This window comes from Montipora foliosa, chromosome 14, assembly GCF_036669935.1.
Source record: "Montipora foliosa isolate CH-2021 chromosome 14, ASM3666993v2, whole genome shotgun sequence".
NCBI classification, from domain to species: Eukaryota; Metazoa; Cnidaria; class Anthozoa; order Scleractinia; family Acroporidae; genus Montipora; species Montipora foliosa.
The window spans coordinates 19,735,094-19,749,949 of NC_090882.1; the positions used below are offsets into that span (position 1 = coordinate 19,735,094).

General features: G+C 38.6%; 2 protein-coding genes and 1 long non-coding RNA gene across 5 annotated transcripts in view; 1 reads left to right on the forward strand and 2 right to left on the reverse strand.

Moving 5' to 3' along the window:
• The window catches only part of LOC137985586 (homeobox protein Nkx-2.8-like), a 27,446-nt gene continuing 12,590 nt past the window's right edge, over positions 1–14,856 (reverse strand). The window contains exons 1-3 of one of the 3 annotated variants that reach the window (XM_068833216.1): positions 5,126–6,191; positions 1,958–2,092; positions 1–1,302 (exon numbers count right to left, since the gene is read on the reverse strand). In XM_068833216.1, coding sequence (XP_068689317.1) covers positions 851–1,302; positions 1,958–2,092; positions 5,126–5,147 — 609 coding nt within the window. In that variant the 5' untranslated portion in view covers positions 5,148–6,191 and the 3' untranslated portion in view covers positions 1–850. Of the gene's footprint in view, positions 1,303–1,957; positions 2,244–5,125; positions 6,192–14,856 lie in introns of those variants that run through there. The other 2 variants (XM_068833214.1, XM_068833213.1) reach the window with 2 other exon arrangements.
• Positions 9,183–10,566, forward strand: LOC137985585 (homeobox protein XENK-2-like). Its single transcript, XM_068833212.1, has 2 exons — positions 9,183–9,644; positions 10,079–10,566. The coding sequence occupies exons 1-2, from the start codon at positions 9,449–9,451 to the stop codon at positions 10,564–10,566; spliced, it is 684 nt and encodes a 227-aa protein (XP_068689313.1). The 5' UTR covers positions 9,183–9,448.
• LOC137985587 (uncharacterized) overlaps positions 12,541–14,856 on the reverse strand; it is a 4,197-nt gene continuing 1,881 nt past the window's right edge. Inside the window, exon 3 of the long non-coding RNA XR_011119315.1 lies at positions 12,541–12,659. This is a non-coding gene — a long non-coding RNA (uncharacterized lncRNA). The remainder of the gene's footprint in view (positions 12,660–14,856) is intronic.

The following is a 14,856-nucleotide window of genomic DNA, read 5'->3' on the forward strand; positions in this document are numbered from 1 at the left end:
TCGTGGAGTATTTCTTTTATTACTCCTCTGAATAAATTTGTTAACAAGTGGTCTGAATAGAAAATAAGTCCTGATAAAACATTTAAAACCTCATAAAACAACGATAAATCACCGCCCAGTAACTCACATGCCAGCTACAAACGATTCAGCAATCAGTAAACACAATAACGTTTGGCGATCATAGCCTCAACTGCCAAAATTGCTTGGCTAAATTGGATGAACGGTGTTTATTGCTATCCAAGATAAAAATTGGTGACGGTTTTACTGTATAGTGTCCTATTTATACATGGCAACGGACAGGAGAGATACACATTACGCAGTTAAAATCTCCCGTACATCCGCCTTTGGTTCGCTCCAAAAAAAAATTAAAGCGAAAAGTGTAAGGCCGGCCCACTTCTTATCATTTTGTTTTCAATTGCTAGCTATTTACAAGAAACTAAATTCTCAGATTATTAAAAGGGAATGTTTCGCTAACATTTTGAAATTTTCATCTTCGCCAATACGAATACTTTCCACGGAGAAAACTCCTTGGGAACAACACAATACATTAAGCGTAAGCACCAAATTTACAGCCGGCAAACTTTCTCACGAAGTTGCCGCAAGCTTTCCTGTTTAACTACACCTGATTTACATGTATATTTTCTTTACATAGCGCGTGATATCAAAATTTAACACTACTGTCTTGGTCTATTTTTAGTCAAACGCAAGATGAATGAACATTTACTACTCCGATTACTTTTAAAACACAGACAAACGGTTCGATAAATAAACTCCTCTTCGATTTCAACAACACATGTAGCTACTCTTGCTTGAAGTGTATCGCGTAGTCCGGGGCGCCCGCGCGCCTAAATTACCAAAACGTCGTTGGTTGGACGTAAGATGAATTAACGGCAGTTGGATAGTGAAGGTAGTCGCTTTGATAGGGCGCGCTACTAAGGTAGCTACAGTTAGGGCTAACACAGCTGCAAAATTGTCCCGGTCCGCTGAGTAATGCTCCGTGCGATAAAGGTGAATACGGTTTGTCCCAAGGGCCTCGCTCGCTGATTTGCTTGCGGTATTTATATCTGTGGTTTTGAAACCAAATTTTGACTTGGGCTGGAGTAAGATTGACTATTCTTGCCAACTCTTCCCGCTCGGGTGCTGAAAGGTATCGCTGCTGTTGAAATCTTCTTTCTAAGACAAACGTTTGCGCTTTTGTGAACAAAACCCGTCTCTTTCGCTTCTTGTTAGACTCAGAATGCTCCTTCTTGCTCGATTCAAGTTGCACGCTTGGTGTTGGAGAGGACAACACTTGTGTGGCGCCTGTGTGAATAAAACAGTGCTCCACGATAAAATTGCCCTGACATTTGTCTCAATAGACTACCAGTAACATTACATGGCCTGAATGAGCTATTTTGGATTAAGCCAATTCACGTTATCTTAAGAGTGAAAAATCTGGATTTGCTCTTTTAAAAGTCCTTGAATTCAAAACTTTGCAAATCAAAGCGGTGGATGTTAAAGCGCGCTCTAAACAGAGAAGAAAGAGAACGCTCAGACAGTCCCAAACAGAACCGGTACGAGAGTTCGAAAGGTGACAATTTCATTAACATAGTTTTCGCACCAAAGCAGAATTAATCACTTGAATCTTTTTCCGTCTCTATTGAAGCTATAAGTGGCGTTAGAGGATGTACTACTCGTTACAATACAGAAAGGCTTTACTTAAAGCTGTTCGCACAACACGACTTGACAAGAAAGAGTTGCAACATCGAGATCGGCCTCAGATATGGCAAACTTTGAAGAGTTTAACAACTCTTAACTCTTGCGAATCACATCTTTTCTACTGTCCAACAACAAAGAACTCTTTTAAGCTCGTTAATCTTGGCCTTTGTACTTGAACCCTATAGACAATGCGTTAAAGCTGCAGTGGCTTCTTTAATTAGCACCAAAAATATTCAGTAAAAATTAAAGTGATTCGTACTTGACTTTGGTTTTTCTTGCGTGCTTGATTCCTCGTCTTGCTCGTCTGAGCCGGGGGTGCTGATTTCATGGCCTCCTCTTTCTTGTATTGACATATGATCTTCGCCTTTGGAATTGAGAGAGCGGATCCTGTCCTCTGGAAGATTAAGAATGTCTCTTATGGAAAAAGAACTCATTTTGATCCCGGCGTTGCTCGCGTTTTGTGTAAACGGTCTCAAATGGTTTCCATTGTGTAGGGAGCTCAGATAACATGATTGAAACAGGTCGCACGCACGCACGCACGGGGAAGGCTGGACGTGGAGAAATAGGGAGGGGCCATACTTCAAACTCACGACAGGCCATTTGAAATAGGACAATTTGGCTTAATTGTCAACAAGCTGTTTTGTTAAGAGAAAGCGCCTTGACACAACTGACACATCAACTGAATGCTAAGATGGTCAATCTAAATGTCTGTCAAATCACTGGACTTAATGTGACAGCAGTTCCTTTCTTTTGCTCCAAGTATTTTTCCTTGGCTTTTATTCCACACATGTTCTGCCAAGACCTAGCTTTATGTTGACTTTGGCTTTAATTGGATTGGACGGATTAGGAAGTTTACGTTTATCACTGTTTCATTGTTTCGTTTATTACACCCTCACGATTAGGAATCATTGAATCCTAAGTGAAACGTCCAAACAAATTCTTTTTAATAATATCTACACCCGTTGACAAAAGCCTGCATAATCACTACGCTTTACCAGAGGACACTAAGAATTGAAGAGATTTCACCCAGAAGTAGATATCATCTTCAAGGAATTGATGCGAGAAGCTTTCAGATCTTATTTCACTGAAGTGACTTTGTAAACATTGTCTGCCCTTAAAAATCTCAGGAAATTAGAAGTGATCAACGTTGCGCCTCCCAGGGACAAAATAAACTTTTCACTGTTGACTCAAAGCGATAAACCTATTTCCACATAATTAAACATCCAAATACTGATTTTTTTTCTGTTTTAAGGTTGTTAGATGACATTACTATACGTTATCAACAATGTGAGTTGTTTGAAGGTATCCAGTTCAAATGACTCAATTGATGTAAAATATCATTGTTTTTCACACACGAGTAGTATACACGATGTCCTGGTGAATAATTGTCTCCGTCGTTTGGTTATGAATAAATCATCATCCGGGCAATGTTTTTCACCAGCTCAACTATCTTTTAAGTCAGTAAGTATTTGCTAGTTTAATCTTTAAAAGACAGTACAAAATAAATCAATTTTGGCAGCAACGTTTCCACAAAGATATGCCTACATATGTGCTTTGTGGTTTCACACCAAATATGGAGGGCAAGGAACAGTTGAAAAAAACTTAATTAAGTTAACCTCTGGACCTTGAAAAAAGTCTCTGCGCTTAAACAAAGGAGTCCTACGCTCTGCGGACTCACAGACGACTTAAGGCAAGTAAATTTTACTCCTTTATTGAAATTTATCCTGCTTTCGATTTTGTAACGTACGCCTTCACGATGCCATTGCCAATTGTTTGGTTATTTTTCTAACCGGCCCTAAGGCGCAAGCTCTCTCTTACTGTATATACAACCCATGTCATTCATAAATCTTATTATTGAAAAAAACCATACCCGCCAAACCTCTAAAGAATGGCTTAAGATGTTCGCCATTGTTTGGGGTTCATTCCATCAGGTAAAAATTGAACAAATTCGCGTGGGGAAGGTGGTCTATTATGTGCTTTAGAATCAGAAAATCATAATAACCCATGATTAACAAATCGACCGAAACAAAGATCCTCTAGGATTCCTTGGAATTTTTCTCCTTTGGATACTAAGTTAATTGCATCTAGGATTCCTTAAAGCCAATTTTTGGACAATTGTTGCTTCACCGAGAAAACAAGGTTAGAGAATGTACATCTGACCAGTTTCTGGATTGTTGCCATGTGGCTTAACCAGTCGAACTGATTTGCACCAAAAAGCAACGAGGTGCTACAAATTTTGTACTAAAACACAAAGACGCTGAATAAAGGTGTCAATTATAATTTTCGGCTACCAAATAGTTCCAAAGATGACACCTCACACTATTAACGCTAGCTATAATCAGTGGTTTTATTTTCTTGGAGTGTTTCAGCATATTGATTTTTTTACAGAATGTATGCTGATATTCAATTCCAATTGTTACTACTACGTGAGGAAATTGTAACCTTTTTCTCAATCGCTACCTACGCATTGAGCAATAACAAAAGAATCTCTCGATAGTTTTGTTAAGTGTCAAAAGCTTAAGTGAACCTCGATGTATGTCTTCATTTTCCCTTCATACTGGAGACAAACATGAACATAATAATTTTTTTCCCGGGAGATGAAATTCAATTTCTTCAGTTACAAACTGACAAACAGAGACAAAAAGACACAAGTTGTTTTAAAATAACGCTTCATGTTTGAGTTCTTTTCTTAAATCACGGTAGGATTTGTTTGTTCGACATGTTTGGTGAATAATTCTGTCACTTACGTATAAGCAGGGCTCCTGCATTAATATGTTTACTTATGCTATCTCGGATGATGTTTTCACAATAAGTGTGTTCTTGTTTCAATTTACGAGCACGGTTGTAAAAACAAACAGTGTGTGGGTTTCATTAACAAAAGAAGAAAAAACTCTTCAGAAGCGAGACAGACAGATATGACATTTAGTTCGAACTGAACAATCGAGGGAAAGGAAGCTAGAAGAATTGGCCAAAGAATTGCTGGTAATTCATTGGAATACATTAAAGACCTCTTTTATTCCATTGTTTAAGTTTTTGCGTGAGTACAATCCCGTCACAACCGAGTTAACGTTATTCAGTTAGGATTAAGCTTTAAAGTATAGTGAGATTTACAAGATTAGGGGTTTCTATCAATAACTGCATTAAAAATAAAATATTATTCTTTAGTCAGTCGTATTGGGTCACCATCAGTTGCAAAACACCTTACCCGTTCAAACATCATTCGGGTCTTTGTTATCCGCCCGCAGTCAACCGGTCCCACGTATTTACATAAGACATCTCCCAGGCAGACCCTTTTAGAATATTTATATACTCTGAAAGGGTGAATATTGGACCATAGCAGCTCATTCTTTTTTGAGAGATGTAAGCACCTTTTGTGTTTGCAAGAGATATCGGCAACAATTCATTGTCCTGTGATTTCACGACTCACCTGGATTCATTCGTCTTGTCATGGTTCGCACGTGGTTAAAAAATTCAATTAGCCTTGTTATCTCGAAAAGTTTTAACTTGCAGAAGTTTTAAAGATCCAGCCTATGCGTTCGTCTCTCCGTGTGATTTCATTCAATTATACAGGATGGTGGATTCTTATACTCTAGGGCTTTTTGACGTTCGGAAGCATGATGTCCAAGAACTTAGGATTGGAGATGGTTCTGATGAAACAGATACAGCAAGATATTTGAACATCACGGAAGGGCCATTTTTATGTTTACCCACGAAGGATCATTTCTGACAATTTACATCAATATCTTGTTGAAATGGTGCGACAATTCTCAATGCATCCGCAATTGATAACCCGTGGACAAGTCCGAATTGTATTTCGACTTTCAATGTCAATCTTGTGACTGTTGATTCCGGAAAATCTTAGCGAACCAACCATTCATGGCCCTATTAATCGTAAATCGTACGCGTATCACGGTGCCCGCCATTTACTCAGTCTCACAGATTGCTCAAAATTATAACAAGGACGGAGCCGTATTCTAAAAAAAATTGTCAGGCTCCATATTAAAGCAATGTTTTTTGAAAGCATACACTTCAAATGTGTTCTTTCACAAATTCAACTCAAAGTGAGAAACCGATGTAGAACTTGGCTCCTACTTATAAGTGTATTTTGACGCTTCAGCACTTGATTACTTTAGGGTATAAAAGGGAGGCAAAAACGCTTCACAATTAACTACACAAAGGCTCACGAAAGAAAAAAAAAAGACAGTTCATTAGAATGGTATATCCAGTTAGTCAGTGGCCAGTAAAAGAACACCAAATAAAATAAAGACACTTTTAGGGAAATACCTGTTGGAAATTAACCCAAATTAATTTTGGTAGCCATTTTGAGAAAAAAGTTTGGCAGGTGTTTTAATATGCGTCTGTAGCATGGTCTCCGTGCCACTGATAGTCTCCTTTTCCAGCACCGAAAATTATTACTTCATTGTCAAGTTACTCAGTGTTATTAACGATCACCGTTTTTAAGTTTGAAAGTAATGAATAAAAGTTTACGAAACGATCACCTGGTTAACAGTAAATTGTCCATAACCAGCTGTTTTTTTTGGTGGAAAACTCTGCTTGCAACAGTAAAATGACCGTTTCCTAGAGAAGACGTCCTTTCTTCGAAGCCAATACCAAACTTCGCTTTCAACCAGACATAAACGCTTTCACTGAGTAAGTGAAGCAGAACATGACTGAAGTAATTTCGCAAGAAGCCGCTGGCGATTAAAAATTGATTATTTCTTGCTACCGTAATGTGATATAGACTACAGAACCAAGAAATTAAATGACGTTAAGATGTTTTGAATTGTGGTCAGTTATTTCTAAACACTGAAATTTATTGTCTTTCCAAGTTGAAAGAGGGCCATTACCACTATTTTTTTTTTATTTTCTCCGGAAGATTTTAGCAGAGTTAAAATACCGAGACGGGGTTCCACTTTACAGCTTCGTCTTCGTGCTCAATTGCAATCGAGATGGCAACGTAAAGTGACCATTGTTTCGTGGCAAAATTAACACCCGAAAACACACCGTCACTATGCATGTCAAAACGACTTCATATTCTTGTTAAATATATTCGACAAAACACTACAAAGCGCTATAAGCCACTTAAGGGCTCTCGTCTGCTTGCTGGAGTGGATGTTAGAGTAAAAGCAATACATGCTGTTGAAATCTTAAGATGTTTTCATCTTCTGAGGCGCCAAAGCACTCTTGAACGCGCTTTCGCCAAAATTAAGCGGCACTTTTGAATGAAACTCGATATCTCTTTTAGCCATTTACTGAGTGGTTCATTCCCAAACCGCTGAATTTTAAAACACTGATTAGTGGTAGTTTGGACGAACGGGTGCTAAATGATTTGGCCGGCAGACAATAAAATCCATAAATTCATCACATCATCTCACTAAAACCCAACGTTTTAACGTCTCAATCACACAATTAGCTAACCGTGTTCAGCTTCTTTTCGGTACCTTTACTGATGAACAAGACATTTAATACTTCTTTTTAAGAAAAAAAGAGAATGAAAATAATGAAAAGAAATTGGACAATTGTGAGATGTAAGAATTTAATCCTTGATAATTGAAAGTATTAGACGCTTCGGATGATAATGTTTATTTATAAACTTGCCTATGTTGAGATTCGCCTTTCAGGAAGCTATACCCAGAACACGCGATAAAACAAAAACACTTTATACCGTGAAGCTAAGTACTGATCTCCAATAATCACAAAACGAAATTAGAATATCTTTAGCTTAATGCCATAATGCCCGAGATGTCAGTCACAAAATGACACGAATAAACAGTTTGTTTGAATGGCTTCGTTAGTGCGCAAACACGTTTGGCTACGTAATACCCTTCTTATAAAACATGGTCGCCATTCGTGCAATATTTATGAGACAAACGTTTGGTCATCAAAAATCTATTACAGCTGATTTTTGTCCTCTCTAAAGTTCGGCGGTTGTTAGGAAATTTAGTGCCAGATAATAAGCAACTAAAATTTGAAAACCAATGGCCTGGATGTAATAAGTAAAACCGCCGCGAAACTTACAAAGCTAAGACGAAAGCGGCAAATTCTCTAACTGCGAACGACAAAATGCATTTCCTTGCTTAAATTTCTTTTAAGAAAAAAACTGGTCTTACAACGATCGGCGAAGGAAGGACAAAGCTTTCCACGCGACCGTCGTACGAACCATTTTGCCACTGGAGATCCGATTGTACTATTCATCACGTATTTCCTGCTTCGAAGGCCTGCGTTGTCAGCTCATTCGTCGGTTGAACCACCTTTAATGTTCAGTGTTACATTTTACCTGCTTCCTTTGAATTGTCAACTAAATCGAGGAACAGAAGCATACCTCCGGAGCTTACTTTCAGACGTAAGCGGGAGCCTTTATTGCTCCTCTCATGTCGACAAGAAATTCTTTGGAGCTATAGCAAACTGGAAGTAGTTTCATTTATTGCAATGATCCTTTTCAATCAAGTGTAGTCGAGTAAAGCTCCATTTACAAAGAAAACAACGTAGCAACCAAATGATCTTAATTTCACTTTCTTAACTTTTATGGCAATCAGTTAATCCCTGCTTCTGCTGAAAAAGTATTCATGAAACTATTTTTGCTTTAATTATAAGCCGTCCAATCCAGCCGAAAACACGCACGCTTGCATCCAACACGTAAAGCCTCAAAGGCTTAAAGCTCCTTGGACTTATTTTACGTAACATCTCTCTGGCTTTACAGAGAGAAAGCTCCTTATTTCAGTCAAGGCAAAGAGAACGATTTTCAGCCCTTCGTGTTACGAGGAAACAATAAAAAAGCTGTTAAGGAGAGGGAGAGCCATTAGATCCTAACTTAGAATAACGCGACAATCAAGCGAACACTCTTAAAATTAAAATATTGACAGTTTGCAAACGTTCTTCTTAATAAGAAAGATGCCAGTTTGTGGCTTTCGCAAGTGGAAACACACCCGGTGCTAATAACGAGACAACAGCATTTATATTCGAGGCGGGCAATAAGAATTACTTATGAAATGTGTTTCTATTGAGCGGCAAATATATGATAAACAACGCAAAATGACTTATCTAGCCAAACAACTCAAAGGTGTTTGTGCTGGCGAATGGACGTTTAACGCAACAAGACAAAATAAGGAAGAACAGAAATGATATACAAGGTGCAAATTTCTAGAGATTTTTATCGCTAATCCGACAGCAAGCTCTTCCGATCGGCCATTAGTCAGTATTCAATCTTTCCATTTCGATTAAGTCGATCTTTCGGAAAAAAAAAACTGAAGAGGTTTGAATGATGGGATATGTGCGGTTCGATGGCTTAGACAAACGAATGTAAGAAGAGCGGATCCCATCAAGTAAGTTTGAAACGTTAGATGCTGCAATCATCAAGAGACCCTTTCAAAAATGAACTGGATGCAACGGTTGTTTGAATTCTAAGCGGGGGACAGAAACACCAGTGGTGTGCCCGCCCAGCGTGACTTGTCAAAAAGCGCCTTTTAGGGCCGAACTGTCACTCTAAAAGGCGTTTTACGAGTGACAGGATATTCAATTGCTATCTTCCTAATTAATTGTGATGTCAACTTCGTCACCACCTTAACCTATCGATAGAAGTTGACTTAGACGAATTCGTGCAACATTTGTTTAATGTCAAAGATCTTGTTCAGTACTCGAGGGTCTGGGCACGCCTTAAACTATAAGAAGCTGTTGCGAATCTTGGCAGAGCGGGGAGCATAAGTGAAACGGAAAAAGGCTCCGGCGAGGTAATGGAAGCCATTTAAGATCCATGTACAAAAACGATCGGCCGCTCGAGATGACTTCGTTCTCTGTCAAGGATATCCTTAACCTTCCAGAGAACAGTATAGATATATCGAGAAGCGAGAGTACACTTGCATCGACGCAATGCTCCGAAGGAAATTCTCGTAGTTCGTCATGTGGCCCAATCGTGTGTAATCAGCAAGCTCAAGAGAGCTCGTATACAAGTAAGGATAAAATTGATTTTGTATCTTTAATCGGTAAACCTTATTCTTTCTGGAGTGCTAGACTTCAAGCTGGAAAAATAACAATGCTCGAATCTACTAACTTGAACTGGGAACTCGAAAAGCGCAGCGAGCGAACTTTTAGCGGGTAATTGAATTTCTTTCCCGGCAAAACTACGCGGATTATTTTTTTGCGACACAATCATTCAAGTTCTGACGCAAAAACGATTGCATTGAGGAAAACTTTTTATTTTGAGTGCTATTTGGCATCGAGTACTTCTAGGACCTTTTGTTTACGCCGCGTGGATAGCCAAAAGTGGTTCTTGTAAGAGCATTTCACTTAATTTCGTATAAAGTTTACAAGTCCATAAATGTGCTTTAGGTATCTTTACATGCACCTTGCATTGATCAAATGCTTTGTTTTTCTTGTGTTATAGATGCACTTCCGAGTCCTACAGAAAAACCTTCGACTTCAGCGACAAACGATGAAGTAACAGAACAAGACGAAGTTCAGGACGACCTAAGTGATCCGCCGAAGAAACGCAAACGCCGAGTGCTCTTCAGCAAAGCGCAAACATACGAACTTGAGAGACGTTTTCGGCAGCAGCGCTATTTATCGGCGCCCGAACGAGAGCAGCTTGCGCGGATTATCAATTTGAGTCCAACACAAGTCAAAATATGGTTTCAGAATCATCGTTATAAATACAAGAAACAAAGCTTTGAGAAGGGAGTGTTAAACGATGGCGCTCCTTTGTTCACACCAAGGACTGTACCGGTGCCTGTATTAGTACGAGATGGACAGCCGTGTCATGGAGCTTCGGTCAACAATTTTGGATATTTACGGCATGATCCAACGGACTTTTATCATTTTCCTCCTGTGACTTCATCGTACACTGCTCCTTCAAATCCATATTGGAACTGGTAGCGATAAAAGAGAATGTACAGTGTGTGATTTAGCGAACAAAGGAAGTACAATGCAATGCTCCCCATGTCACTTCCATGTATCAAGAGCCAATTTTTAAGCCAATATGACAAGATCGAAAGACACAGCTAATGCTATGGGCCTTATATTTAAAGAATTATAAAGTTTGTGCTAAATGTAATGTCAGAGAGAATTATTTCAATGAGTTTTAGAGAAAGCAAACAGTATATTCGTGTGACACAACAGCTGTTTCAAACAACCGTGCCTGAGATCGGAAATATTTTGTTTTTAGCTTTTAAAAATGGTACGTTTCGGTTTCTTAGTCTTCTCGTTCGATCAAAGCACCTTTATTTTGAAAAATTTTACAGTATAAGTTGCTGAGTAGCTGAGGAAATTGTCTTTTAATGCTCTTCGGCTTAGCAAATGCGCGTCTGAAATAAAGACGAACAGATAAGGGTTCATCATTCTTTGGAGGATAATCCTTTTCCGAAGTCAAACTCAAATTATGATTACAATTTCACAATATCCATACTAAACACTAAACGTTACTGCTTAGCAAAGACATCACAAGCAATCATGAAGTTTTTATTCCCCGAAGAATCGCTTTTAATTGTTAAAGAACATTAGAACCGAAATGGGACACGACGGCGAAGAGCTGAGAATTACAATTGACAACGAAATGTTTGGCAAACAACATGTCTCCTTCTACTTAAAGGTTATGAGATGCTCTCTAAGCCTTGACACATCTTCTTTGTTTATATCAGGCTTTTGTGAAATCAGACAAGCAAAGAAGGTGTTCTTATGACCTCGGTACCCGTTTATTTTCAAGTTAAGGTTAAGTTTAGATGGAAGTCTTAACAGGGTTCTTCACATCAAATGAAGCGTTTCTGGAATGCAAGAGTTATAATTGATTGTCTGTGGTGTTTACCTGACGAAAGAAAGAGGAGGAGTTGAGCAATTTAGAAGAATGGATCTTTAGCAAATTGAATCAACCTTCGTTTGCTCTAAATTAACGACAAAATAGACGAGACAACCAGAGAAAATCAAGGGAAACATAACCTGTAACCGCAGATTCCGAGTAAATTAAAATGACGAATATTCTCAAGAACAGACACAATGAGTTTGCAATAAATAGAACTCACTAGTTTTCAATACGGTTATATTCAACGTTAAATAAGCACAGAAAAAATTCACAAAAGAAGTACCAGCGAAAGAAAAATAAAAGGAAACATTATGAATAAAACATAAATCCACAAATTCACTTATTCGTCTTTGTTTTAAAAGTGTTAATGTGTTGCAGAAACAAAAGTTTTTTAAGGTGCAGCATAGAATAATAGCGTGATTTTTTCAAGTTGGAAATCCTTTCGAATATTGGGCACTGGCGCAAAAGTGTTAAGTACTTGTCTCCTTTCTAATCCCTGGTTACCTTCATCGAACTCACTCGACTTTGAAGAGTTTTAGTCTCAAAGTCAACTCACGGGTTTCATAAACATTGTCTAGTACAGTCCTGAGATCAGGAACTACCGACCAAATCACGTTTCTTGGCATAAGCAATTTTATTTTACCTAGAAAAACACTCTTGTTATATTTCCTTGTACAATTGATCGCAAACACAATGACAAAATATACTAAAATATACATTTTGAGTAAGATAAATAACTTGGAGATCATATTTTTGCCACGTTGTTTCATTATGTTGAATGCAAAACTACATATGTCAATCTCAAGGAAAATCCACTTTAAATTTCTTCGTGCCTCAGCTTGAGATTCGGGAGGGATAAAACGGCTTTTTAGCTCGACTCGTGGCCCTGTGATATTCAGTAGTCTACAAACAACAAGAATTGGAGTATCTAGGTTGAGCAGTTCTTTTAGAAAAAAGGGGGTAATTGGTTAAAAACAACTGACTATATCTAAACTCTGAATGCCATATTGCTTCCACATTTGAATGCAGCACACCATTTGCTTTCATAGAATCCCGTTGAAACGCAATACTCCGGCTGGCACGGAACACGGAATGAGCGAGAGGATTAATTTGCAAAGGAACTGTTTTGTGATAAAGACTCGCCATCCTTGTGTGAATTCCAAGCAAATGTTTCCTGTAAAAATTTGCAAAAGCGTGAGTTTTTTTCTTTTGATGATTGACACGGGTGGAAAATGGCTTTTAACAAATGAATAATGTGTAAGTTCGAGATAGGGGAAACAAGTCACAGGTGATTACAGCTTAATTCGAAGCAAAAAAAAATCAATATAAAACTTGCAGTTTTGTTCAAAAGTGAGACAGAAAGGAATAATTCCTCGCCTTCTTCAAAGTACTACTCTTTTGACGTCGGAGATTTCGAGACTACGTCTCGGCCTTCGAGCAACGTTTTGCCGTTTTTCTCCGGCTTAGGGAAGCCACCAGCCATTTCCACTCCATACAGCTGGTGGACTGTAAATAAATTGGGACACAGGTCGTTCTAGTCTGGGGAAGAGGAATTTTATGAAAAAGTAGTAAAGGAATATTCCATTTTCCGATCATATCCACTGAAATATTATTCATTTTCCTAACATATAGTTTGTTAAATTGCGAACTAAGGTAATTGTTTACCAGTGTATAAGAAACCTACACTAAACACTTTTCCATAAATACCACGAACACGGTCAATTGTATGCGGAGAAATTCTTCAAAACTAACTCGACTGAAGGACCTTTCCAGTGCATCTAAGAACACCACTTCACCTAAACAACAGGCTTTATTTTGATCCATATGAAACTCGATATGGCGCCACTAACTCTACGCCTGGGTTCAAGGAAGCGCTTAATCCTCAATTTGAGGGAAATTAACGAAGACAAAACATTTAGATAACTTCGTGTTATTTACAAATATACAGGGACGAGGATTTCCAGCCGGGAGCTGTCACCAAAAGCAGGTAAGACATTGGAATGAGTAAAAACAAAAGCTTTTCAAAAACCAGTTACCGAATCATAATTAAGACTAGCGAGACGACACCTTTACTTCTCAAAAATCAAATGCATTGCCAATTTCTGTAAACTGCCAGCCGTCATGGAAGTGCTAATGGCTACCCGCCTACAAAGCAGTCATTGAAATTCATGTTCGTGGATTTCAGTTCGTTTGAACACAGGATAATGTTAACAACAGCTTGAATAGCACTTTCTTATAATTCGTATAAATTTGTATTTCTGCATTTAAGGGCAACAGATTCCCTTCAAAACCGTTTTCAAGAGCACAATCACGCAACATTTTTCCCCTTGGTAGATCTTCGAAGAGTTGCCACATATAATCGATTCCCCGGCCGGACACGTTTAACGATAACGGTTTAGTAAATGTGATCCACATGGCAAAAATTCGAAGATTTTTTGTACGATTGACATCCATGGAAGAAATATATTTCTCTTAGAATACTCTTCCAAAGAACATGTGAAATCGGGTTGATCCCTGACTGGCTTATGAAGCGCTGAGCTCGCTCAAACCGAGTGAACAAACTATCATTCAAATATATAACCTAAGAATAATTTTCAATCTGTTAAAAAAAAATCGTGAGGAGGATTTTAAATACAACTTGAGAAACCCTGTTCGATGTGCAATGACCCGAACCATTGCTTATCTCTTTAAAAAACCTTTAAGTTGTGCGAGTCACTTTTATAGTGCCGACTCTGCGAAGGTATAACACCGGCTAAATTACTTATTACTGAAAAACAGCAGGAACATCCAAAGCTCTCATATACAGATAAGGATAGCTCACTTGTTTGGGCTATCGAAGCGAGTATTTTGGCGGCGGACCCGCCAAAACGTGGGGCCATTCTTCTCGTGCCCTGGCGGCTCCGTCACATAAATACTTACTCGATACCCCAAACAAGTGAGCCTGCTCACAGACTACGACGAGCATAACACATGAAAACTGAATGGCTATGGGAAAGCAGTATGTTAGGAGACATTCGAGTGGGTTGTGGTCTGCTTGATTGAGATGACCTTTGCGTGACTACCATGGCCCCGTGAAAGTTGCTTTTAACAGTTGTGAAATACTTAAGCACTGATGTAAGCTGGGTTAAAACAAAACAACTTTAGGGGCTAACTTTTATCTTCACCATATCAAGATCATTGTAATATATTCCACGGCATCATTGTTATAACAAATGTAAACAGCGCCACCCCAGAGATCCACCGAATAAACACAATTCTTCTGTAAGTTATCCCTTTCGAATCCGCGGCTCCTACGCCGAGATGTCACTCGCCACTTCACTTAAATAAGGAGTTTAAAGTGTTAGCTACTTTTTTCACGTTTCAGTCAAAAT